Source organism: Thermothelomyces thermophilus, chromosome 5, assembly GCF_000226095.1.
Source record: "Thermothelomyces thermophilus ATCC 42464 chromosome 5, complete sequence".
NCBI lineage: Eukaryota > Fungi > Ascomycota > Sordariomycetes > Sordariales > Chaetomiaceae > Thermothelomyces > Thermothelomyces thermophilus.
Genome location: NC_016476.1, coordinates 1,991,814 through 2,010,773, shown reverse-complemented (window position 1 = coordinate 2,010,773; position 18,960 = coordinate 1,991,814). Strand labels below are relative to the sequence as shown.

The 18,960-nt window shown below is 39.2% G+C and overlaps 2 protein-coding genes across 2 annotated transcripts; one reads left to right on the top strand and one right to left on the bottom strand.

Moving 5' to 3' along the window:
- Window positions 1-472: 472 nt before the first annotated feature.
- On the top strand, window positions 473-1,438 carry MYCTH_2144720 (uncharacterized protein; the record flags this gene model as incomplete). Its single annotated transcript, XM_003665059.1, has 3 exons — window positions 473-622; window positions 690-966; window positions 1,013-1,438. The coding sequence occupies exons 1-3, from the start codon at window positions 609-611 to the stop codon at window positions 1,436-1,438; spliced, it is 717 nt and encodes a 238-aa protein (XP_003665107.1). The 5' UTR covers window positions 473-608.
- Window positions 1,439-1,809: 371 nt separating this feature from the next.
- MYCTH_2308471 (uncharacterized protein) lies at window positions 1,810-3,285 on the bottom strand. The gene is made up of 2 exons (XM_003665058.1): window positions 2,785-3,285; window positions 1,810-2,720 (listed from the first exon to the last, which is right to left on the bottom strand). The coding sequence occupies exons 1-2, from the start codon at window positions 3,183-3,185 to the stop codon at window positions 2,120-2,122; spliced, it is 1,002 nt and encodes a 333-aa protein (XP_003665106.1). The 5' UTR covers window positions 3,186-3,285; the 3' UTR covers window positions 1,810-2,119.
- Between the last annotated feature and the right edge of the window lie 15,675 nt (window positions 3,286-18,960).

Sequence of the window (18,960 nt, the reverse complement as noted above, 5' to 3'; positions counted from 1 at the left end):
TTCTTAAGCATGGTCTGTTCCCCGAAGAGGGTCTCGATGGCACCACAATTGTCGTTTCACAGCCTCGCCGATTAGCTGGCCCGCACACAGCACACCACAGCCAATCAAGAGGAGCCGCCCTTTATCCTGCGCCTGCATGAAAGATTCTTGAGCACCGAAAAGGCGATGCAGTCTCACCGAGCAAGGCGCATCAATGCCCATGACTGATTGGACTCGGTTACCCAAAATGGTGCATGATTTAGGCAGCATGCTCCAGACCATCCTCTGTACAGTGCATCTCCCTTGGGGCTCGCAAAATGCCTCGTCTGTGTAAATGTCGCGTGAAGCTCGCGTGAAGTACGTATGAGTTATCTGCTCTATTCCGGTCTCCCAAGACACCCCGAGGGTAGTATTTAAACGCCAGACAGTTCTCATCTAACAGGTCCTTTACCATCGTCGGACTAACGTCTCCAAGCTGCCAGCCAAATATCGTATCCAATTTCACTTCAAGCCACCTATACTCTCTATAGCAAGCATTGCCCTATACAATGGCTGCTATAGCTGTTGTCTCCGTTCACCCAATGAACATCCCAGGCCTTGGGAAGCCTCTTGACATGGCCTAGCTGGACATGTCCCGCAGAATGTAAGACGATCTATATACCGATAGGGTCATATTCCGCCCGTCCCTTCGCTTACCAAGGATTTGGTAGGTACAACGCACTTGCCTACATTACGAACCGGACCGAGCTCCAGACGAACATCCCTGGGAACATCAGCGATCTGCTACGCATCATTGACCGTCACTCCATGGGCGACAAATTCCGCAACCACTCCCTGCACCGCCACACCATGCTGCCCGACACCACCATCCGTCTCGAGACCGATGCCGGCGAGACGGGCTACAAGTGGGCCAACGCCACTCCAATCGAGGATGTCGACCTGAACAGGGTTCACCCGACCTTCTTCAAGCTCCACGACGGCCGCCTGGTCCCCTTCGAGTTTCGCTGAGGGCCCTCTGCCCATCACCATCGAGGCGATCCCTGAGGCCTTCTTCGTCGAGTTTTCCGCACATGTTGCGCAGAACAAGCTCGCTGATATGGTCGCCCTCGAGCTCGGTGATTTCGCCGACCTTCGCAGGCGTAAGGACTCAGTCACGGCCGAGATCGAGGTCCAGTGGGGAGAGGGCGGTGTGCCCTTCACTCTGAGCGTGTCCGTCAAGGATCTCGTCGATGCAGACGGCAAAGAGCGGCGCCTGGTCCCCACGGCCTGGACTGTCCCTATCTCCCGTGGCGGGCCGCGAGACTCGTCGCCCGACAAGCCCGCGCCTGGAACCCACTGGAACGAGGCAACGAAGCCCCACGGGAGCAAGACGCACAAGGTTCACGTCGACAGCAGCGAGGATGTTACCCCCAACCTTCTGGTCCAGAAGCTGGTCGGCATGGCAATCCTCCGTGGTTGAGTACGCGGTGGTCCTGTCTATGCCTCATTTGGCATCCTTGTTTGGACTGAGGCTATCATGTTTCTTGCTAGTATGATTTTCCTATATCATGATGATGTTATCGCGTTTTACGCCCCATGACGCTCCTATGCGTGGTTCAAATGTCATATCTTCGTCGTCTCTCATTCATTTCTTATTGCGTCTGTTATTAGCAACTTAACATATAAGCGGGAATTAGTTATGAATAAAATACCTGATTCTGCCCCGTTTCCTCTAGCCTGGCTGGGCGGGCCCCAATGTGTGAAGAGAAGCTTGGCGCCACCCAGAGAACAAAGGCATTGACAGCCCTGTTGTAAGCATTGCAAATAAAGCTTCGTCATCGGCAGTAGGGGCTCCGGCTGCCACCTGTTGACCAGGATCTCGGACCTCATCATCGTCGCCTTCAGAACCAGCCCCAACCCGGTTAAGCATCTGTCCAAGAGAGGACGTGGGCGATGGGTCTTCGCCCTGGCGTCGCCGAAACGGTGCTCCCGTCGAATAGCAGCTTGCTCTCGCTGGGCCGCAGCCATGGCTGACGAATCCGGGGAAAACTGGCCACGACGAAGAAACCGAGGTGTGTGCCGCGCAACTGACGATGTAGCTCTGGGCAGGAAACTGCACCACACGGAACGCCATTTTCATTGGTGGGCAGTCCTCACACCATCAATATTCATCGCAGGTGGCCCGAAGAACTGCATCGAGATGTTGCAAGCCATGCTCTTCCTCCCCGGCAGGGAGCTGGTTGCCGGCTTCGTCATACCGCCAGGCATTGGTTAGGAAGAGGCCAACCAATCTAGCGTCCTCAATACGCTCCTTGTCCCTGTCAGAGACGGATCCTATCGCGCTGTACAGCTCGTCATAAAACAGGCCACGGAGCTCCCGATGGTTGGCATGGTAGACATGGTCAGTCCGTCCGCTTTCCCTGTCCAATTTTGGAATCCCGAGCATGTTCTCGACTGCGCCGAGTGACATGCCGAACGGACTGATTTCTGTGCCCGCCCAGTCGCAGATGCCCGTCAATTTGCCTGTGCTCGGGTCGACGTGGATGTTGTTCTCAAGGAGGTCGATGTGGTTGGGCACGAGTGGCCACTCGACGGCCGTGATATACCGGAGGCGTGGGATGAGCCGATTCAGCACGGAGCGAAAGCGCTCCGGGAGTCCCGCTGAGAGTTGTGAGAGCTGAGACGTGTACTTGCAGTGTAACAAACGGCGGTCTGGCAATGGAATCGCCATTGGGGTCTTATGCCATGCCGAGGCAAAGAATCTGCGTCCGGCAGAAGTCAACTATTGGGAAAGATTCTTGTGTTCGCGCCGGAAGAGATACTGACCGAGCAAAATCCATTATTGTTTCTCGCAAGAGGAAGCAGTCATTCTCGTATAAACTGCCCCGGGCAAGGTACAAGGAGACCCCTCCCACGTTTCGCATCTTGTAGACGAAGAGTTCCCCAAATGTGCCCGAGTCACTATGGCATGGCATAAAGCCATGATAGGCCTTTTCGACGTGTCCGAGGAACTCTAAATTAAGGACGGCGTTGGGTGCTCGAAATTGAATAACGTAGTCTCCGGCAATGACGGTGTAACTGCTTCCACCCTGGACTGGTGCTGGCATGGCAGGCTGTCCAGTGATACGTTCAGCTAATTTGTCGCATTCTTGCTGCGTCGGACGGCCGTTTGCAGAAAAGAATCTGGATATCTGAGACGCTGTGAGGGCCGCAATGACGCGCTCCATCGTTACGGTGGGCTAGTCCGCGTGCTGGATGGCTTCAAGTTAGGGGCAGTCAGCCCAGTTGCTGGAATTGTTGTAGGGTTTCCAGCTATTAGGTCGGTCATGGAGCAATGGATGGATGGAATTTATTTTGCCCGGAGCCACTGAGCCTAAAGGGCCTAGGCACGCTAACTACAGTGGGGTCAGAAAAGTATTTGCCCACTTCGACCCTGGAAATCCACTTCCAAATCAGCTTAACTAACTACCCCTCTTCAACTTCAACGACGGCTACGCCGACTTTTCCATCTTCAACCTCCTCTTCAATACTATAAAATAGCTCCCAGACCAAAGACTACTCGCTAGGAACTTACAGAAGCCTAGAGATCCCTAATTTACAGCCTCTATTTAGCTAGATTAAAAGGAGGTACTATTATAGCCTATACTAGCTAATCGAAATAGACTATTAACTATACTATATCAAAACTTAAACGTAACCTTATTAATAGAGCTAACAAGCTATTCTAATTAAAGCCTAGATCTAGAAGATCTTTTAAGTTAGATAACTAAGCTATCTAATACCTTCTATAATATATAATAACTAACTAAATAGATATCCTTAAATTACTTATATTACTCTACCTTAAGGTACCTAGTTAAACTAATTTAAAATATACTAACTAGATCTTTATACTATATATAATATACTAGCCTTATAATAACTATAGATAAGTATATAATATTTTATTTAACTACCTTAGGGAGGAAAAAGAGGAAAAATACAGGAGTTATATAGAGGAGTACCTTTTTAATATATATATATATAACCTAGGTAGGGCCCGGTTAGGCTCCAGGTTAGGTCCTAAGCAGGTCCTAACCGCGCGCCCTACGAACGACCCACAAACGTCTTACGGACCAATTATACACGCTTAGGTAGGTCGAGTAAGTCCGGTCTATTGCCAGGTAGGTCCGGTCCGTTGCCGGGCAAAGCCTAGCATTATTTAGCCCGGGTGAAGCCTAGGCCTATAATATACCCCCTCCTTCCCGGGTTGGTTACCGGGTAGGCCCGCCCCGTGTCACCGTGGTAACAAGACCTATACGTGCCGGTGAGTCACGTGTGAGGCCCGGTCTTTATTTTGAGTTCCGCCTATGCCCTCCCAGCCCTACCTCCGAGTAGGTATAAATATCCCCTCTCTCTCCCTCCTCCTCCTACTTCTTCCTTCTTTTTAACTAACGCTCCCTCTACCTACTTCTTATTTGCCCTCCCTCTATATTATATTTTTCTTACTACCTATACCTATATTATGTCTATAAGACCTTTTTTTTTCTTTTATATTTATTTAGGATATTAACTATAGTTAGCTTGCTTGGTAGTAGTAGTAATAGTTACTACCCTAGTAGTAATAAGAATAAGGATTATTATATAAGTTTTTTCCCTTTACTATTTTAATTATAGTTACCTTATATTTATATAGGACCTTGACCGGTCCTTTACTTATAGTATAAGAACTAGAACATTTCCCTTAGTAGGTTTACTATTAAAGGTAACTCTTCTAATAAGGAGTTTAAGTTACTACCTAAGAAGGAGTAGTATTACCTTAACTATATTTACTACCTCCTATATAGTAACCAAGTTATATATATTACTAGCTATAGTACCTCCTATATAACCTACTATACTATTTATAACCTTTATATTTAAGATCTATAGCTCTAGGCTAATAACCCCTATTTATATATAGGTATTAGAAAAATTATATATTACTATAATATTAGTACTACCTTTACCTTCCCTACCTACTATAAGACTACTACCTAAGGTACCTATAAGGCTATCTTAATGCCTAAATTCTCTATACTAGTATACTTATTTTCTATAGTCTTAGAGGTCGTATAGGCTAACTATTCCCCTAGCTATACTACCTTCTCCCCTATTTAGGCTATAAGTTCCTACTACTTTACTAACAACCTAAGCCTAGTTATTACCTCTTATACCCCTACCTACTATAATAATATTATCTAGGCTACTACTACCCCTACCCCTACCCTATACACTATTAGGTAGCTTATATACTACGCTATAGTATAGAATAATAATATACTACGCCAGATATAGTATATAAATGAGAATATATCGACTTTAGTCAACACTAATACCACCCTTATTGCCTATATCTTAGGCACACCATTACCTGCCTCCTATACCCGTTCGCACGCCTCTATATACCTTATACCTATGCTAATTAACTTCGGCTGCTCTCGTAACTACCGCTCTTCCTTGCCTATCAACCGCGTGGCGTGCCCGATCCGTGACTACAAGGAGCCTGCTAACGTCTCGGAGGAGGAGGAGGAGGAGGAGGAGTTTAAGGAGGAACTCGTAGAGTAGGCGTATAGCACGCGCTAGTTATTATATTTTTGTTTTATAATTAGTAGGTTAGCGCGTTTATAACACGTCTATACGCGTCTGCCGCCTGTTTGCCCTAGGTTCGCCCGTATATACGAAAATTTTAAATCGTTTACTTTTATACCCTTCCTTACCTCCTGTTTATAATTAGTCTATTATTATAATATACGTCTCCCTACTCCTATTTAAACGCGTTAAGCGCCTTAGTATTTTCTAGATTTTCTAATGGTTCTTAAGTTAGGGTATTATATCCCTTCTATTTTATAAGTATATTGTGCCGATTTCCTCTCCCCCTTATATTCCTAGCTATAAGGATCGCTTCTACTTTGTATTCTTCCTATAGTAGTCCTTCCTAGGAAAGTTCTAATACTAGGTCTAGTTAGAAATCTAATATATATTATAAAGGTAGTAGGTTAGATATAGTATATTTAATAAGATTAATATAGAAGGTAGGGTAGAGGCTATAGGGAATATTTAAAGTTATTATTAGTAACGTTAGTACTATAATTACTTTATACTTAGTATTAACCTAGTTGAGTTTATAACTAGGGTAGTTAATCTTAATATTATATAAGGATAGCTATACTTTATCTCCTACCTTAAATCTCTTAGCTAGGTATTAAAAACAATTAGTGTTTTCTTATTAGCGCTATTATACGTATATAATAGTAGCCTAGGTCTATTTTATACCTTCTCTTAGGTAATGTAAAAAGTTAGTAGCTCTTCCTTATAAGGTTAAGGTAGGAGCGTCTAGCAGGTTAGTAAACTATATTAGGCTTATATCGTAACTATAGAGGAGGTAGCTTATGCTTATCCTAGTCATTATTAAGTTACGATTATTAATCGCGAGCTAGTATATAGGTAGATATTTAGGCTAGTCATATTAGGCAAAGGAAACTATAGTCTATAGGATAATCTATACCTCTTGATTTATATATTCTATACCTCTATCTATCTATAAATAATAGGCTATTAATAGTAGCTATTCAATTCCAATAGTCTTATAGAGAGTAGTTTAAAACTGGCTAAGCTAGTCCGAACTACAATTAGTAATAATTCATATCGGAAATCTGTAAAACCGCTACTATATGTTCTAGAACTAGAGCATATATACCTCGGCTCCTATTAAGGATATAGCTTCGAGCTAGATATATTTTAATAGCTAGTCGGTAATTACTATAAGGTACTAGGGCGAATTCTCATCCTATATAGGGAGATTAACTATAAAATCGATAGAAATCTATTTCTAGAAGCGGTTAATAATAGGTAGGGGCTAGAGGAGTCCTTATTATAGTTAACGTAAAACCTTAGCCCTTCGACATATATAATAGTTCCTTATAAATCTCTTTACGTCCAGGGATATAAAGTCCCGATAATAGTCCCATTAGAGCATTTTGAATAACCTATTCCTCCCTAGGTAGCCTAATATAGGGGAGTTATAGATATATTAAAGAATAGTAGTTATAAGTAGCTCCTATATAGGAAGCTAAAGTCTACCCTGGAACTAAAGGGCGCCCTATATATTAAGGGAGTAATCTATAATCCAGGTCTATACTATATTTGCCTTCTTTAGGAATTTTCGGGCCCTGTCTCGGATAGCCTAGAGCCGGTATATATAATGTTTATCCTTGATAACTCCCTTATTCTATAAGGCTATAAGCTATACGTCCGTAAAAATAGTACTCCCCTTCGGCAGGTAGTATATTTTAGGTAACGACAAGGTACCGGTCGTATCTATCCGAATAGTAGGGAGGAGCTATACTATATATTATATATCCTCGGGGTAATCTTGTTCATGGCGGGATAGGGCATTAGGATAGGAAGCTTATAATCCCGGTCAATAACGAAGTTTAAAGTTAAAGAGAAAGAGTATTTCAGCTTATCGAGCTTACCGTTCGCTAATTAAACGAGGCTAAGAGAAGTATTTAAGGTTTTTATAGTTAGTTAAAATCTAAAAGGGGGCGGTAATACTACAAAGCTTAGCTAACTAGGCCTTTAGATATAAGATGATCATAAGTAGTTCCTTATTATAGATTATATAGTTCTGTTTGGCCGGAGATAGTTTTATAGAATAGTAGGCTATAGGATATAAGACCCTGTCTTCTCCTCGTTATAATAAGCACCCTCCTAACACTATCCTAGAGTAGTCTACCTCGAGTACTGTCTCCTGTTTAGGATCTTATTATATTAGGATAGGTTCTAATATAAAGGCCGTCTTAAGAGCTTTAAAGGCCTCTTATTCCTTAGTCCCCTACTAAAATGGGGTATTCTTACGAGTTAACCGTATTAAGGGTATAGTTAACTTGGAGAAGTTAGGGATAAAGTCATGGTAGAAGTTTACGAACCCTAGGAAACTCTATACTCCCCGAACCTCATATAGTACCTCCTACTTACGGATAGCGGCTAGCTTTTCAGGGTCTAGGCAAACCTAAGCCCCTACCTTTATAATATAGCTAAGATATTTGACTTCTTTTATAGTAAACGCGTACTTCTTAAGATCTAGTATAAGTCCCGCTTTTTATAGCCTTTAGAGTACGTCCCTTACCTACCTTATATAATCTTTTCTACTACCTAATGTATAGACTAAGATATTATCAAGGTATACTATTACAAAGTCTCTAAGTATTAGGCCAAGAATATTATTAATATATCATTAGAAAGTTATAGGTATATCTATAAGTCTAAAGGGGTAGATAAGCCACTTAAAGAGGCTAAACCAGGTCTAGAATGCTATTAAATACTTATAGTCCTCTATAATCTAGATATAGTAGAAGGCCGCCTAGATATTGAGCTTTATAAACCACTTAGCTCTAGCTAGGGAGTAAAGCGTTTCCTTAATAAGTAGAAGGGGGTACCAATCTTACTTTATAATTTTATTTAGCACCTAATAGTCAATATAGAACCTCCATCCTCTGTCTACTTTCTTCACTAGGAGGATAGGGGTAGTAGCTAGAGAGGAGCTAGCTTAGATCTATCCCTTATCTAGTAAGTCAACGACTTGCTTTCGGACTTCTAATAAATGATCTTATAGCATATTATAGAGAGGTCCCTAAGGGAGTTTAGGAATCTTTCCGTCCAGGCCTTCCTTTAATTTGATATAATGGTCGGCTATACTATAATATAGAGGGAGTCCGCTAGCTTTCTCCTTATTAAAGAGGTTAGTAAAGTCGTGAAGTTCGTCTAGCAAGGTAACCTCTGACTCTATACTAGGCTCGGGTTAGGTACCCCCCTTTCCTAGGCCGTCTCTGTCAAATTAGTGTCTTAATTCTAGGATAGTTATTATCTTCTAGATGCTAATAACTAGGAAGGTATTAGAAGTTTTCTTTTTCCATACCTTCTATATTATACCCATAAAGACTATACCTATTATTTAGGAGATTCCTATTATAACAAACCTAACTTAGACTTCTTCTAAAAGGGTTCAGACAAAGGTAAGTTAAGCAGGACAAACGTACAGGTTATCTAAGGGATTCGGTAAAGCCAAAGGGTTTATAACAACACTAGAGTTATCTCTCACAGTAGTTAACAATGCTTGGTATAAGTACTATGATTATAAGTTACCATTACTGGTAAACTCCCAGAGTCCACTATAACGAGTGGCTATCTACATGTATATATACTTCTGCCGATCGCTTGTAGTCCCTTTCTATCCTGCCTTTAGATTGCCTTTGGTAGCTAGCTATCCTCTGCTATCTTTCCCTTTTTGGCAATCGTTTGCCTATAGTAGCCCGCGCTCCCTAGCGATCCTGTGTTAGCCTCGCTTCGTGCCCTTCTTGATTGGTGGCTCATTTAGCCTCCTATGCCCTACCGGGTTATGGTATATGGTTGGCTTGTGATACGATGCCCCCTCTTTAGGGCTTTCGACCCGAAAGCTTCTTATAACTTGTTTTAAATACTACTAACACCCCCTTTTTCCAGTAGGTAATGTCCTTCTTTTGCTAACTTCCTTTTATTATAGCTAATTATATTCCTAGGAATTATTATAATCTTAAATACAAACGATACGCTATTACGATTAAGATTAAACGAGAGGGTTATAAGGTTACTATACCTTGTAAGCATTATTAGAATGCGAAGCTATAAAAGCATTATATAGTAATAGAAGGTTTAAACAAGTGTCAAAACTATATTTATATAGGCAAGAAGTATAATAGTCTAAACGTTACAGATACCTATAGGTTCCTTGTTATTTTTCTTCGTAGTCTTAGGTTACTAACTATCTTAGTCCTTTCAAATTTATTAGAGCAAGAGAAGGTTTCGAGAGAGATTGCTAAGACCAAGGTATTACTTACTTAGATACTAAGCCATTTAAGTCGATTATGTCGTTTATAGCAATCCCTACGCGATCGTAGTACCGAAGTTTTTCGTCGTGGTATAGCTTGTCTAGAGGAGGAGGAAGAACTAGATACTCCTCTACCGATATCAGAGACGTAGATCTTCGCGGGTTAGGCTTAGGCGTTAGGTGCTTTTGACGTGCTCGATTAGGAGTCGATCGGGTTAGATCCTAGTCCTAATTCTGGCAGGTTCCCCTCTTTTTCTATTAGGGAACAGGCTTTGGAGCTAGTTCTTATAGCTAGTTAGGATTCTATTAGTAGAACTGCTCTAGTTTCTTAGGGTAATTCAGGTTCTTAATAGGTTCCTATAAGTTATCTTTTAATCTAAAATCAAGCTATTTAACTAGGTACTATAGTTCTCTATTAATAATATATAAATCTAGAATTTCTTTAATATCCTATTCTTTCTCTTCGTCCTCTACTTTAATATATATAGCAACCTTAGCGTTCTTTGGTACTGGTTCGAGAAGTGAAATATAAAAAACATCTGTCTATAGTTATATAGATAATGGTAACGATAGTTGATAGTTAGATGTCGAAATTCGTTCTTTAATAATAAAGGGTCCGACCTTCTTAAAGTCTAGCTTCGTATTTAGTCGTTTAGTTCGCAGGTTTTATACGATTAGGTAGACTTTATCTCCCCTCTCTAGGTAAGGTCCCTTAAGCCTATGTTTATCGTAGTAGTTCTTTATTCTAGTCCTAATAAACTCGAGTTCCTTTTTAAGCTTCTCGTATAATATATACATTTGTTCCGCTTTAACTACTGCTCTTGGCACCGTAACCTCTAGTCTTTGTCTAAGGTCTACTTTGTATCTGTAGTTCGTAAAGAACGGTATAACTTTGGTCGTTTCTATTGACGTTATATTATAGGCAAGTTATGCTGTTAGTAATAGTATAACCTAGTCGTCTTGCTAGTAGTTGACGTAAGAACGGAGGTATTGCTCGATAACTTGGTTTAGTTACTCTGTTTGTCTGTTAGTCTATAGGTAATATGCTGTTAACAGCTTATTACTAACGCCTAATCGTTACATTAATGCTTGCTAGAACTTCGATACGAACTTGGTATCTCTATCGGTAATCTATTCTTATAGCTAGGCGTGTACTAATGTAACTTGCCGATAGATCACGTCTACTAACTGTTTAGCTATCTAGGACTCCTTATATAGGAAGAAGTATGCCTATTTAGTTAGGCAATCTATTATAGTAAGAATACTATCGTAGGTTACTCCTATAGCTATGTCCTTAGATTCTAGTAGCTTCGTGATAAAGTCTATTGTAACTAAACTCTATAGTTTGTCAGCTATTAGCAGTGGCTAGAGTAGCCTATATAGCTTGTACCGTGCCGTTTTGCTTTAACTATAGATATTATAGTTCTATACGACTTCCTTAACTCGTGCCGTTAACTGTGGAAAGTCGTAGTGTTTCTTGACTTATATAATAGTCTTTGTAACTCCTTTGTATCCTCTGAGTTTCGATTCGTAGAGTTCTCGAATTATTTATAGCTATTAATCCCTATCATAGATATATACTTTGCTTCGGTACTAGAGTTTCCTATCTTTTTCTTCCACTTCGTTAGATACTACTAGTCTAGGTATTACTTAGTATTATATCTCGTTAATCCTTTCTTCCCAAAAGATTATATAATATTCTAGGAACGAGTCAAGTAAATCATCTTCTATAGGTATCTATATTTCGTGATATAGCATTCCGTCTATTCGTTCCTTAAATAACGGTGGCGTTGTTTCCGTTCGTCCTTCCATATAATCCGTTTATTAGCTTAAGGCATCCGCTTATACGTTCTCTTTGCCCTTCTTGTAACGGATCTCGAAATTGAATTCTATAAGGAATTCTACCTATTGTATTTATCGTCTATTAAGCTCTTTCATCGTCGCGAAGTATCGTAAATTCTTGTAATCTATATACACTTATACTGGTTTAATCGTATCGCTAAGGTATAGTCGCTATTCCTTAAAAGCTTCGATAATTATAAGTAGTTCCTTGTTATAGATTAGATAATTAAGACGTAGTCTATCGAGCTTCTTTAAAAAGAAGGCTATAGGATATAGCTTCCCTTATTCGTTTCGTTATCCTAACTATCCCCTGATAGCGTAGTCTAAAGCGTCTATTTCTACCTCAAATGGCTTCTTAGGGTCTAGTAGCACTAGTACTAGATCTTTAGTAATGGCGTTACAGATCTATATAAATGCTTGCTTATATTACTCTTCCTATTAGAATTTAGCGTTCTTCTTAATAAGTTCGTATAAGGGTCGTACGATCGCTCCGAAGTTCCTAATAAACATCTGGTAGAAGTTCGTAAATCCGATAAAACTTCGTACTTCTGTGACTAACGTTAGTTATAGCTAATTCTTAATAGCTTCAACCTTTGAAGGTTCTATCCGAATTTGTCCTAGGGATATCTTATATCCTAAAAACACCATTTTTCTAACGTGGAATTTACTCTTTTCCTTATTAACTAATAGCTTATACGTGTATAACATGTCTAGCATTACTTTTATATACTTCTAGTGTTTATCCATTGTCTTAGAGAAGATAAGTATATTATTAAGATAATATACCGTAAATTTATCGAGAAAGGGTTAGATAGCTTAATTAATTAGGGCTTAGAACGTTACTAGTACATTTATAAGTCTAAATAGCATAACGAGGTACTTATAGTAACTATAGGGTGTCCTAAAGGCCGTTTTCCACTCGTTGCCTTCTTTGATCCATATATAGTTATAGGCCGATAGCAAGTTAAGATACGTAAAATATTAGGCTCCTATTAACTAATCTTAGAGCTATAAGATTAGTAGTAATAGGTATTAGTTTTTCATAGTCTGTTTATTAAGTTACCGATAGTTAATATATAACTATAGCTTTCTATCTTTCTTAGGTATAAATAGGGTTAGGTAGCTTACTAGTAATGTCGACAGGTAGATATATCCTCTTTAAAGGTTCTCCTCTAAATATCGCTTAAGTTCTTCGTTCTAAGTCTAGCTTATATAGTAGATCTTAAAGAACTTTAGTCATGCTCCTTCCTTAAGCTTAATCTCGTAATCCTATAGGCCGTGTTCTAGTAATCCTTCTAGATACTTCGGTTCAAATGCTAGGTGTCCTTCGTATTCCTTCGGTACTTTCCTAGTCTTGTCTCGTCTCTCGGTTCTCTAATAGTATACGAACTTGGTTCTGTCTATAGCGATACTAGCGATTTCTTCTGTCTTAACCTACTACTCTAGTTATAGTGCTTTATATTCGTTAACAGAGAGAATAGCTATTAGCGGTTTAGCTTGTTCCTCTTATTATAACGTTGGTATTGTTATGCCGCTTCTTCTAGAGTCTGTAGTGGTCTGCCTACCACTATCTATCTCTTATAGTGGATCTATAGGATATGCCTTCCCCTAAGCATCGTCTACTTGCGATCCTTATACGCTCCCTATCTTGCTAGTTAAATATAACTCCGTTTGAGGTTATAGGTAGCTACTATTCTTCTAGCTAATGTCTAGGTCGTAATCTTTATACTATAGTAACCCTAATATTATATCTTTATTATTACCTATATCCATAATATTAAATATAACTACTATAGTCTTTCCTATTATAGTGATATCGATTAGTTTAGTCTCCTTATATACCTATTACATCGGAAATAGCCCTTTAACTATACTATACTTCTACTTTATTCTCTAGGGTATCTATAGCTAATTTATAAGTATTAGTGAAATTAGGTTTATCTCTACTCTACTATCTACTAGTACGAGCATTTCGTGCTGTTTCTATTATGCTGTTATCTATAATTGCTTATCTTACCGCCGTCGTCCAAAGATTGTAGCGATTTCCTATATTTCTACTAGGAGGTCTCGATATAGTAGTCTCTTATACTAGTTCCTCCTATACTACGCTACTACTCTCCGCTATATGAGCGTTAATGATTTTCGGGCCCCTCGAAGGGCCCTGACCCGTTTCCCAGGTCAGTGCTAACCTCTTCGGTTATCTAGCTAATAATAGCTTCGTCGATCGTGCCTATTTCTATAAGCCATCAAGTGCTTATAGCTTCCTACTATTAGGTCTGTTCTACTTTCCATCGTACGTACTATAGCTTTATCTAAAGTTCCCGAATTCGCGATCTCTTTTCGTCTACGTAGTAGAGGTAATCGTTACTCTAGTACAAGTCCTATATGTCTTGTCCTATTCCGCAGTACCTAGGCTAGGCTCGTTTTAGAACTACCATAATGCCTTCTGGATCATAGGCTTTGATTTTCCAGAGCAATTCAGCTGCTCTGTTTCCTATAGGTACTCTAATGCTAAGGTAGGAGTATTTCTTCTAGTAGTTTTCCTATATACGTTTGTCTTTTCTATAGTTTGTATATATAAACTAGTACTCTAGGTTCTATATATCGTAGCTAAGTTGCTAATCGTCAAAATACTTGGTATAGCTATCGGGCCTATCATATATCATAGGCTATTCCCCTTTAATAGTTCCTATAATATATTAGAGTTCCCTTATCTTGTCCCTCATCTTATCACTCTACTATGTAAGTTAAATCAAGCGTCTATCCTGTTTATATAGTTCTATATTAAGCCGGAAAACTTTATTATAGTACTATTTGATTTATTCCTAGAAGAATAGAACATTAGGTCTAGGTCTTTCGATTCCTTAGGTGTCGGTCGTCTATAATCTATCCTACCTCTAGGTAACTATAAAACCCTACTACCTTAAAGCTAGGAGAATCGAAATTAGTAGTATATATTCTCCTACCATGTCCTATTCGGCAAGACCTATCTCTAGGTCTATAGTGACTAGTTCGGAGTACGGTACTTATTTATCTTTACTATCGCTATTACGTCCGAGACTATCCGTGTCGCTATCCCTGTTTTCGTAGCTTATAGCTATTACCTTAATAATATCCTTAGCGGTTTCGTTAATAGCTATAATTTCCTTTCTAGAGACTGGTTTCTAGTCTTTCTTTAGGCTTTAATATTCTTGTTTATAGTATTCTTTCTTTCTATGGTTATAATAGATAACGTTAGATTTGTCTTTAGTTATCTTCTTCTTGTCCTGCTTCTATGCTATATTTATATCTATAGCTCTAGGATACGTCCTATATAAGGTACTAACGTATGCTCGTTTTTTCTTATCATTAGCCTTAACTATAGTTCTATTTATCTAACCTCGTTTTTACTACTCTTATATATAGAGTCAATTATCGATCCTAATAGCCTATATAATATATTCGTCTAGGGTCTTAGGCTAGTTATACTTATATAGTTCATCTTTAACCTTTTCCTTTAGGCTATTATAGAATAGTTATATTAATACCTTATCGTTAAGCTAAGACTTAAGTATATCCTATCTAAACTATATAGCATAGAAGGCTACTAACTTAGTCTATTAGAGACTAGCAAGTGTTTCTTATATATAAATCTTCTTATCTTTATCGCTAAAAACCTTCTAAAGCTCTTCTTTAAAATGGTTATAGGATTAAAAAACTACCTATATAAACGTGTCTCGGTCATCTTTATCTTCCTTAATAAGATAGTCATTCTACATAGGCTCGAACTATCTAAATGCCTTACCCTCTAGTCTTATAGCTATATAGAAGACTTTAGCTTTATTATCTAGAAACTTGTCGTCATTAAGCCAAAAGTAGGATCGGAGGTTTGTTAGGAATTCTATAAGATCCTCCTTAGTTCCTCTATATTTACTAGGTAGTTCGATCCTAATACGGCTTACTTTAGCGCCTTCGAGTGCCTTGATTTTGGCGTAGGCCTTATTAACCAGCTTCTACAAGTGCTTTTTACCATTCTTAAGTTCCTTGATCTAAGCTTAAACAGCCTTATCTCTCTAGTCTAACTCCTAGATCCGCTAATAGAGTTAACCAAGCTAGGCAAGTAGCTATTCGGCCGTAACGTTAGTAGTCATATCGATATCACGGTCGAAATTACCTTCGTCCTAAACCATGACAGAACAAAGGGAGTAATAGCAATATGTAACAAACCTAACTTAGACTTCTTCTAAAAGGGTTCAGACGAAGGTAGGTTAAGCAGGATAAACGTACAGGTCGTCTAAGGGATTCGGTAAAGCTAAAGGGTTTATAATAACACTAGAGTTGTCTCTTACAATAGTTAATGATGCTTGGTATAAGTACTGTAATTGTAAGTTACTATTACTAGTAAACTCCTAGAGTCTACTATAACAAGTGGCTATCTATATATATATATACTTCTGCCGATTGCTCGTAGTCCCCTTCTATCCTGCCCTTGGATTGCCTTTGGTAGCTAGCTATCCTCTGCTATCTTTTCCTTTTTGGCAATCGTTCGCCCGTGGTAGCCTGCGCTCCCTAGCGATCCCGTGTCAGCCTCGCTTTGTGCCCTTCTTGATTGGTGGCTCATTCAGCCTCCTGTGCCCCACCGGGTTACGGTATATGGTTGGCTCGTGACACCTATTTATCTAGGCTATAAAGAGATCTTGTGGATAAGTAATCCTAGTTACGTTCCGATCTTGAGAATACCTATATATATATCCAGTGTAACCTCCTAGTATTTTATCTATAGGAGGCCTAGTATAATGTTATATACGAGTCCTAGGACTATATAGAACGTAGCCTAGCTCTTCTAGCTATTAATATCTATTGTAATATAGGCTATCTAAGTAATCTTCCGGTCTAGTTATAGCCTAGTCACGGTCCTAAGGATATATATAGTAGGTAAACTAATCTATTTAATTCTAAGCTTCTAGTATATTCTCTCGTTAATAGCGCTATAGCTAGAACATCTACTATCTACTTGAGTATTTATAAAGCTAATAGAGTTAAGGAAGATTAGAATAAGAAAAGGAGGTCTATTTATTCTTTTACTAATCTCTATAAACTTGTCTTTTAGGTAGTTATAGTCTTCTAGCCCCCTTACGAGACTTTGCTTAGGGGTTACTCTTTTCCCTACTCCCTATCTTCTTCGTTAGATAGGTCATTATCTTCTTTCTAATCCTTAGCCTCTAAGGTATTGATATCGGTTCTTAACTAGTTCTACTATACCGGCCTTAAGGTAGGAGCAAAGTTACATTTAGTAATAAAATGACCCTTCTACCTATACTAGATATATACTCTAGCTACCTATTAGGCCGTATATACTTCCGGACTAACCTATTTTACCTATAGGGCGTTACCCTTACATTTTCTTGCCCTGTCCTTATTAGGTCCCTTCCTCTATAAGTTAGTACGTAACGAGTTAATTCCGGTCATCGGTATATCTCTATTTATATCCTTCTCTCTCCATAGTTTAGGTACTACCTACTACCCTTATATCTACTAATACTTATCACCAAGGCAAAGAGCCTCAAGATCTATAGTAATCTTATAGTATTTCTTGACTACTATTATATAGTTATCCTAAGGAATTCCTTGTCTAACCGCTATATATTTAAGTTTTAGAGAGATATATTATTATAATTTAATTAGGTATAGCTCGTCACTTCAAAGGAGGCCGCCTACCTTCGATAGCTTAGCCTTAAATCGAATAATAAAGGTAATAAACGGTTTATTATCTCTCTATTGTAAGAATTCTAGTTCTAATAAGGCTACCATCTTCTTATAAGGGTTAGAGAAGATACTCTCGAGATATTAGAGGAACTAAGTCAGATCGTATCTAACTTTCGGGCCTACAGATTTATAGTAGGCTATAACTTAGGTCTATACCTAGTATATAAGGTTTCCCTAGATAAAGACCTACTAGTTATAGTTAGAGCCAATAAAATCTCTATTAGCTATAAGGATATGTTCTATTATACTCTTCCATACTATAAAGAGTTCCTTTTTACCGTCAAAAGGTTGTCCGGTTAGGAGATGCTTCCGCTACGGCCGTTAAGCTTTAAGGGGTACCCTAGCCGACTTAGGGGTTAGGTTAGGTTAGGTTTAGGATACCTAGAGGGTATTAATTATAGTATTCTACTATTCTACTACTACTTAAAGGGAGTAGACAAGCTCCTATAATTCTGCTAAGCCTAAGGGCCTATATACTCCTAAATCTACTATAACTATATTATTAATAACTCCCTTAGGGAGTTACTACTAATAAGGAAGGTAGTCGAAATATAATATACTAGCCTTATAATAACTATAGATAAGCATATAATGTTTTATTCGATTACCTTAGGGAGGAAAAAGAGGAAGAATATAGGAGTTATATAGAGGAGTGCCTTTTTAGTATATACGTGTATAACCTAGGTAGGGCCTGGTTAGGCTCCGGGTTAGGTCCTAAGCGGGTCCTGACCGTACGCCCTACGAATGACCTACGAACGTCTCGTGGACCAATCATACATGCTTGGGTGGGTCGAGTGGGTCCGGTCTGTTACCGGGTGGGTCCGGTCCGTTGCCGGGCAAAGCCCGGCATTATTTAGCCTAGGTAAAGCCTAGGCCTATAACACTATACTTCTTTTCTTTTATTAGGTTAATATATAGGTCTAGGGTATAATTATAAGAAGATAAGGTAATATATTATTATAGGAGGTTTATTTAACTATTAAATAGGGCTATTAAGGTTTACTAAGTTTTGGCTACTCCAATAGCTACTATAGAGCCTAGACCTTAGTCTGATTGAAAATATCTAGTGCTAGACAAAGATAAAAATCTTTAAAAGATAGTATCGGATTAAGATAGTGGCTTAGATAACTATAATACTATAGGAAGTCTAGAGCCAAATACCTATTGAATTCCTAGTTAATTTAACTATGGATATAGGGAAAAGGATAGATCTTTTGGCTTAATTATAAGGTGGCCTAATCAAGTACTAAAATAGCCGTAGTTATAATATTAATTTGGTAGTAGTTTGGCCCTATTTTATATATATTATATGTCTTTAGAGTTAGAGGGTAGGAAAAGTAGGTAGGTAAATACTTTTCTAACCCTATTATATATCTGTATCTAAGCTATTTGGTACGAAAGGGCGTTAGCGTAGGCCCTTCTTTACACGAATTGAACACTATATATAAGCGTTAGACTATAGAGTATTGTTACTAACTACCTTGACTAAGACTAAGTACGGATGTCGCTATTAAAAGAACTGGCTTACC

Excerpts from the sequence above, each read along its gene's own strand:
- MYCTH_2308471 (XM_003665058.1), bottom strand. The coding sequence starts at position 3,185 with ATGGAGCGCGTCATTGCGGCCCTCACAGCGTCTCAGATATCCAGATTC. Across the intron at positions 2,721-2,784 it reads ACAATAATGGATTTTGCTCG|ATTCTTTGCCTCGGCATGGC; the intron begins GTCAGTATCTCT and ends TGCCGGACGCAG.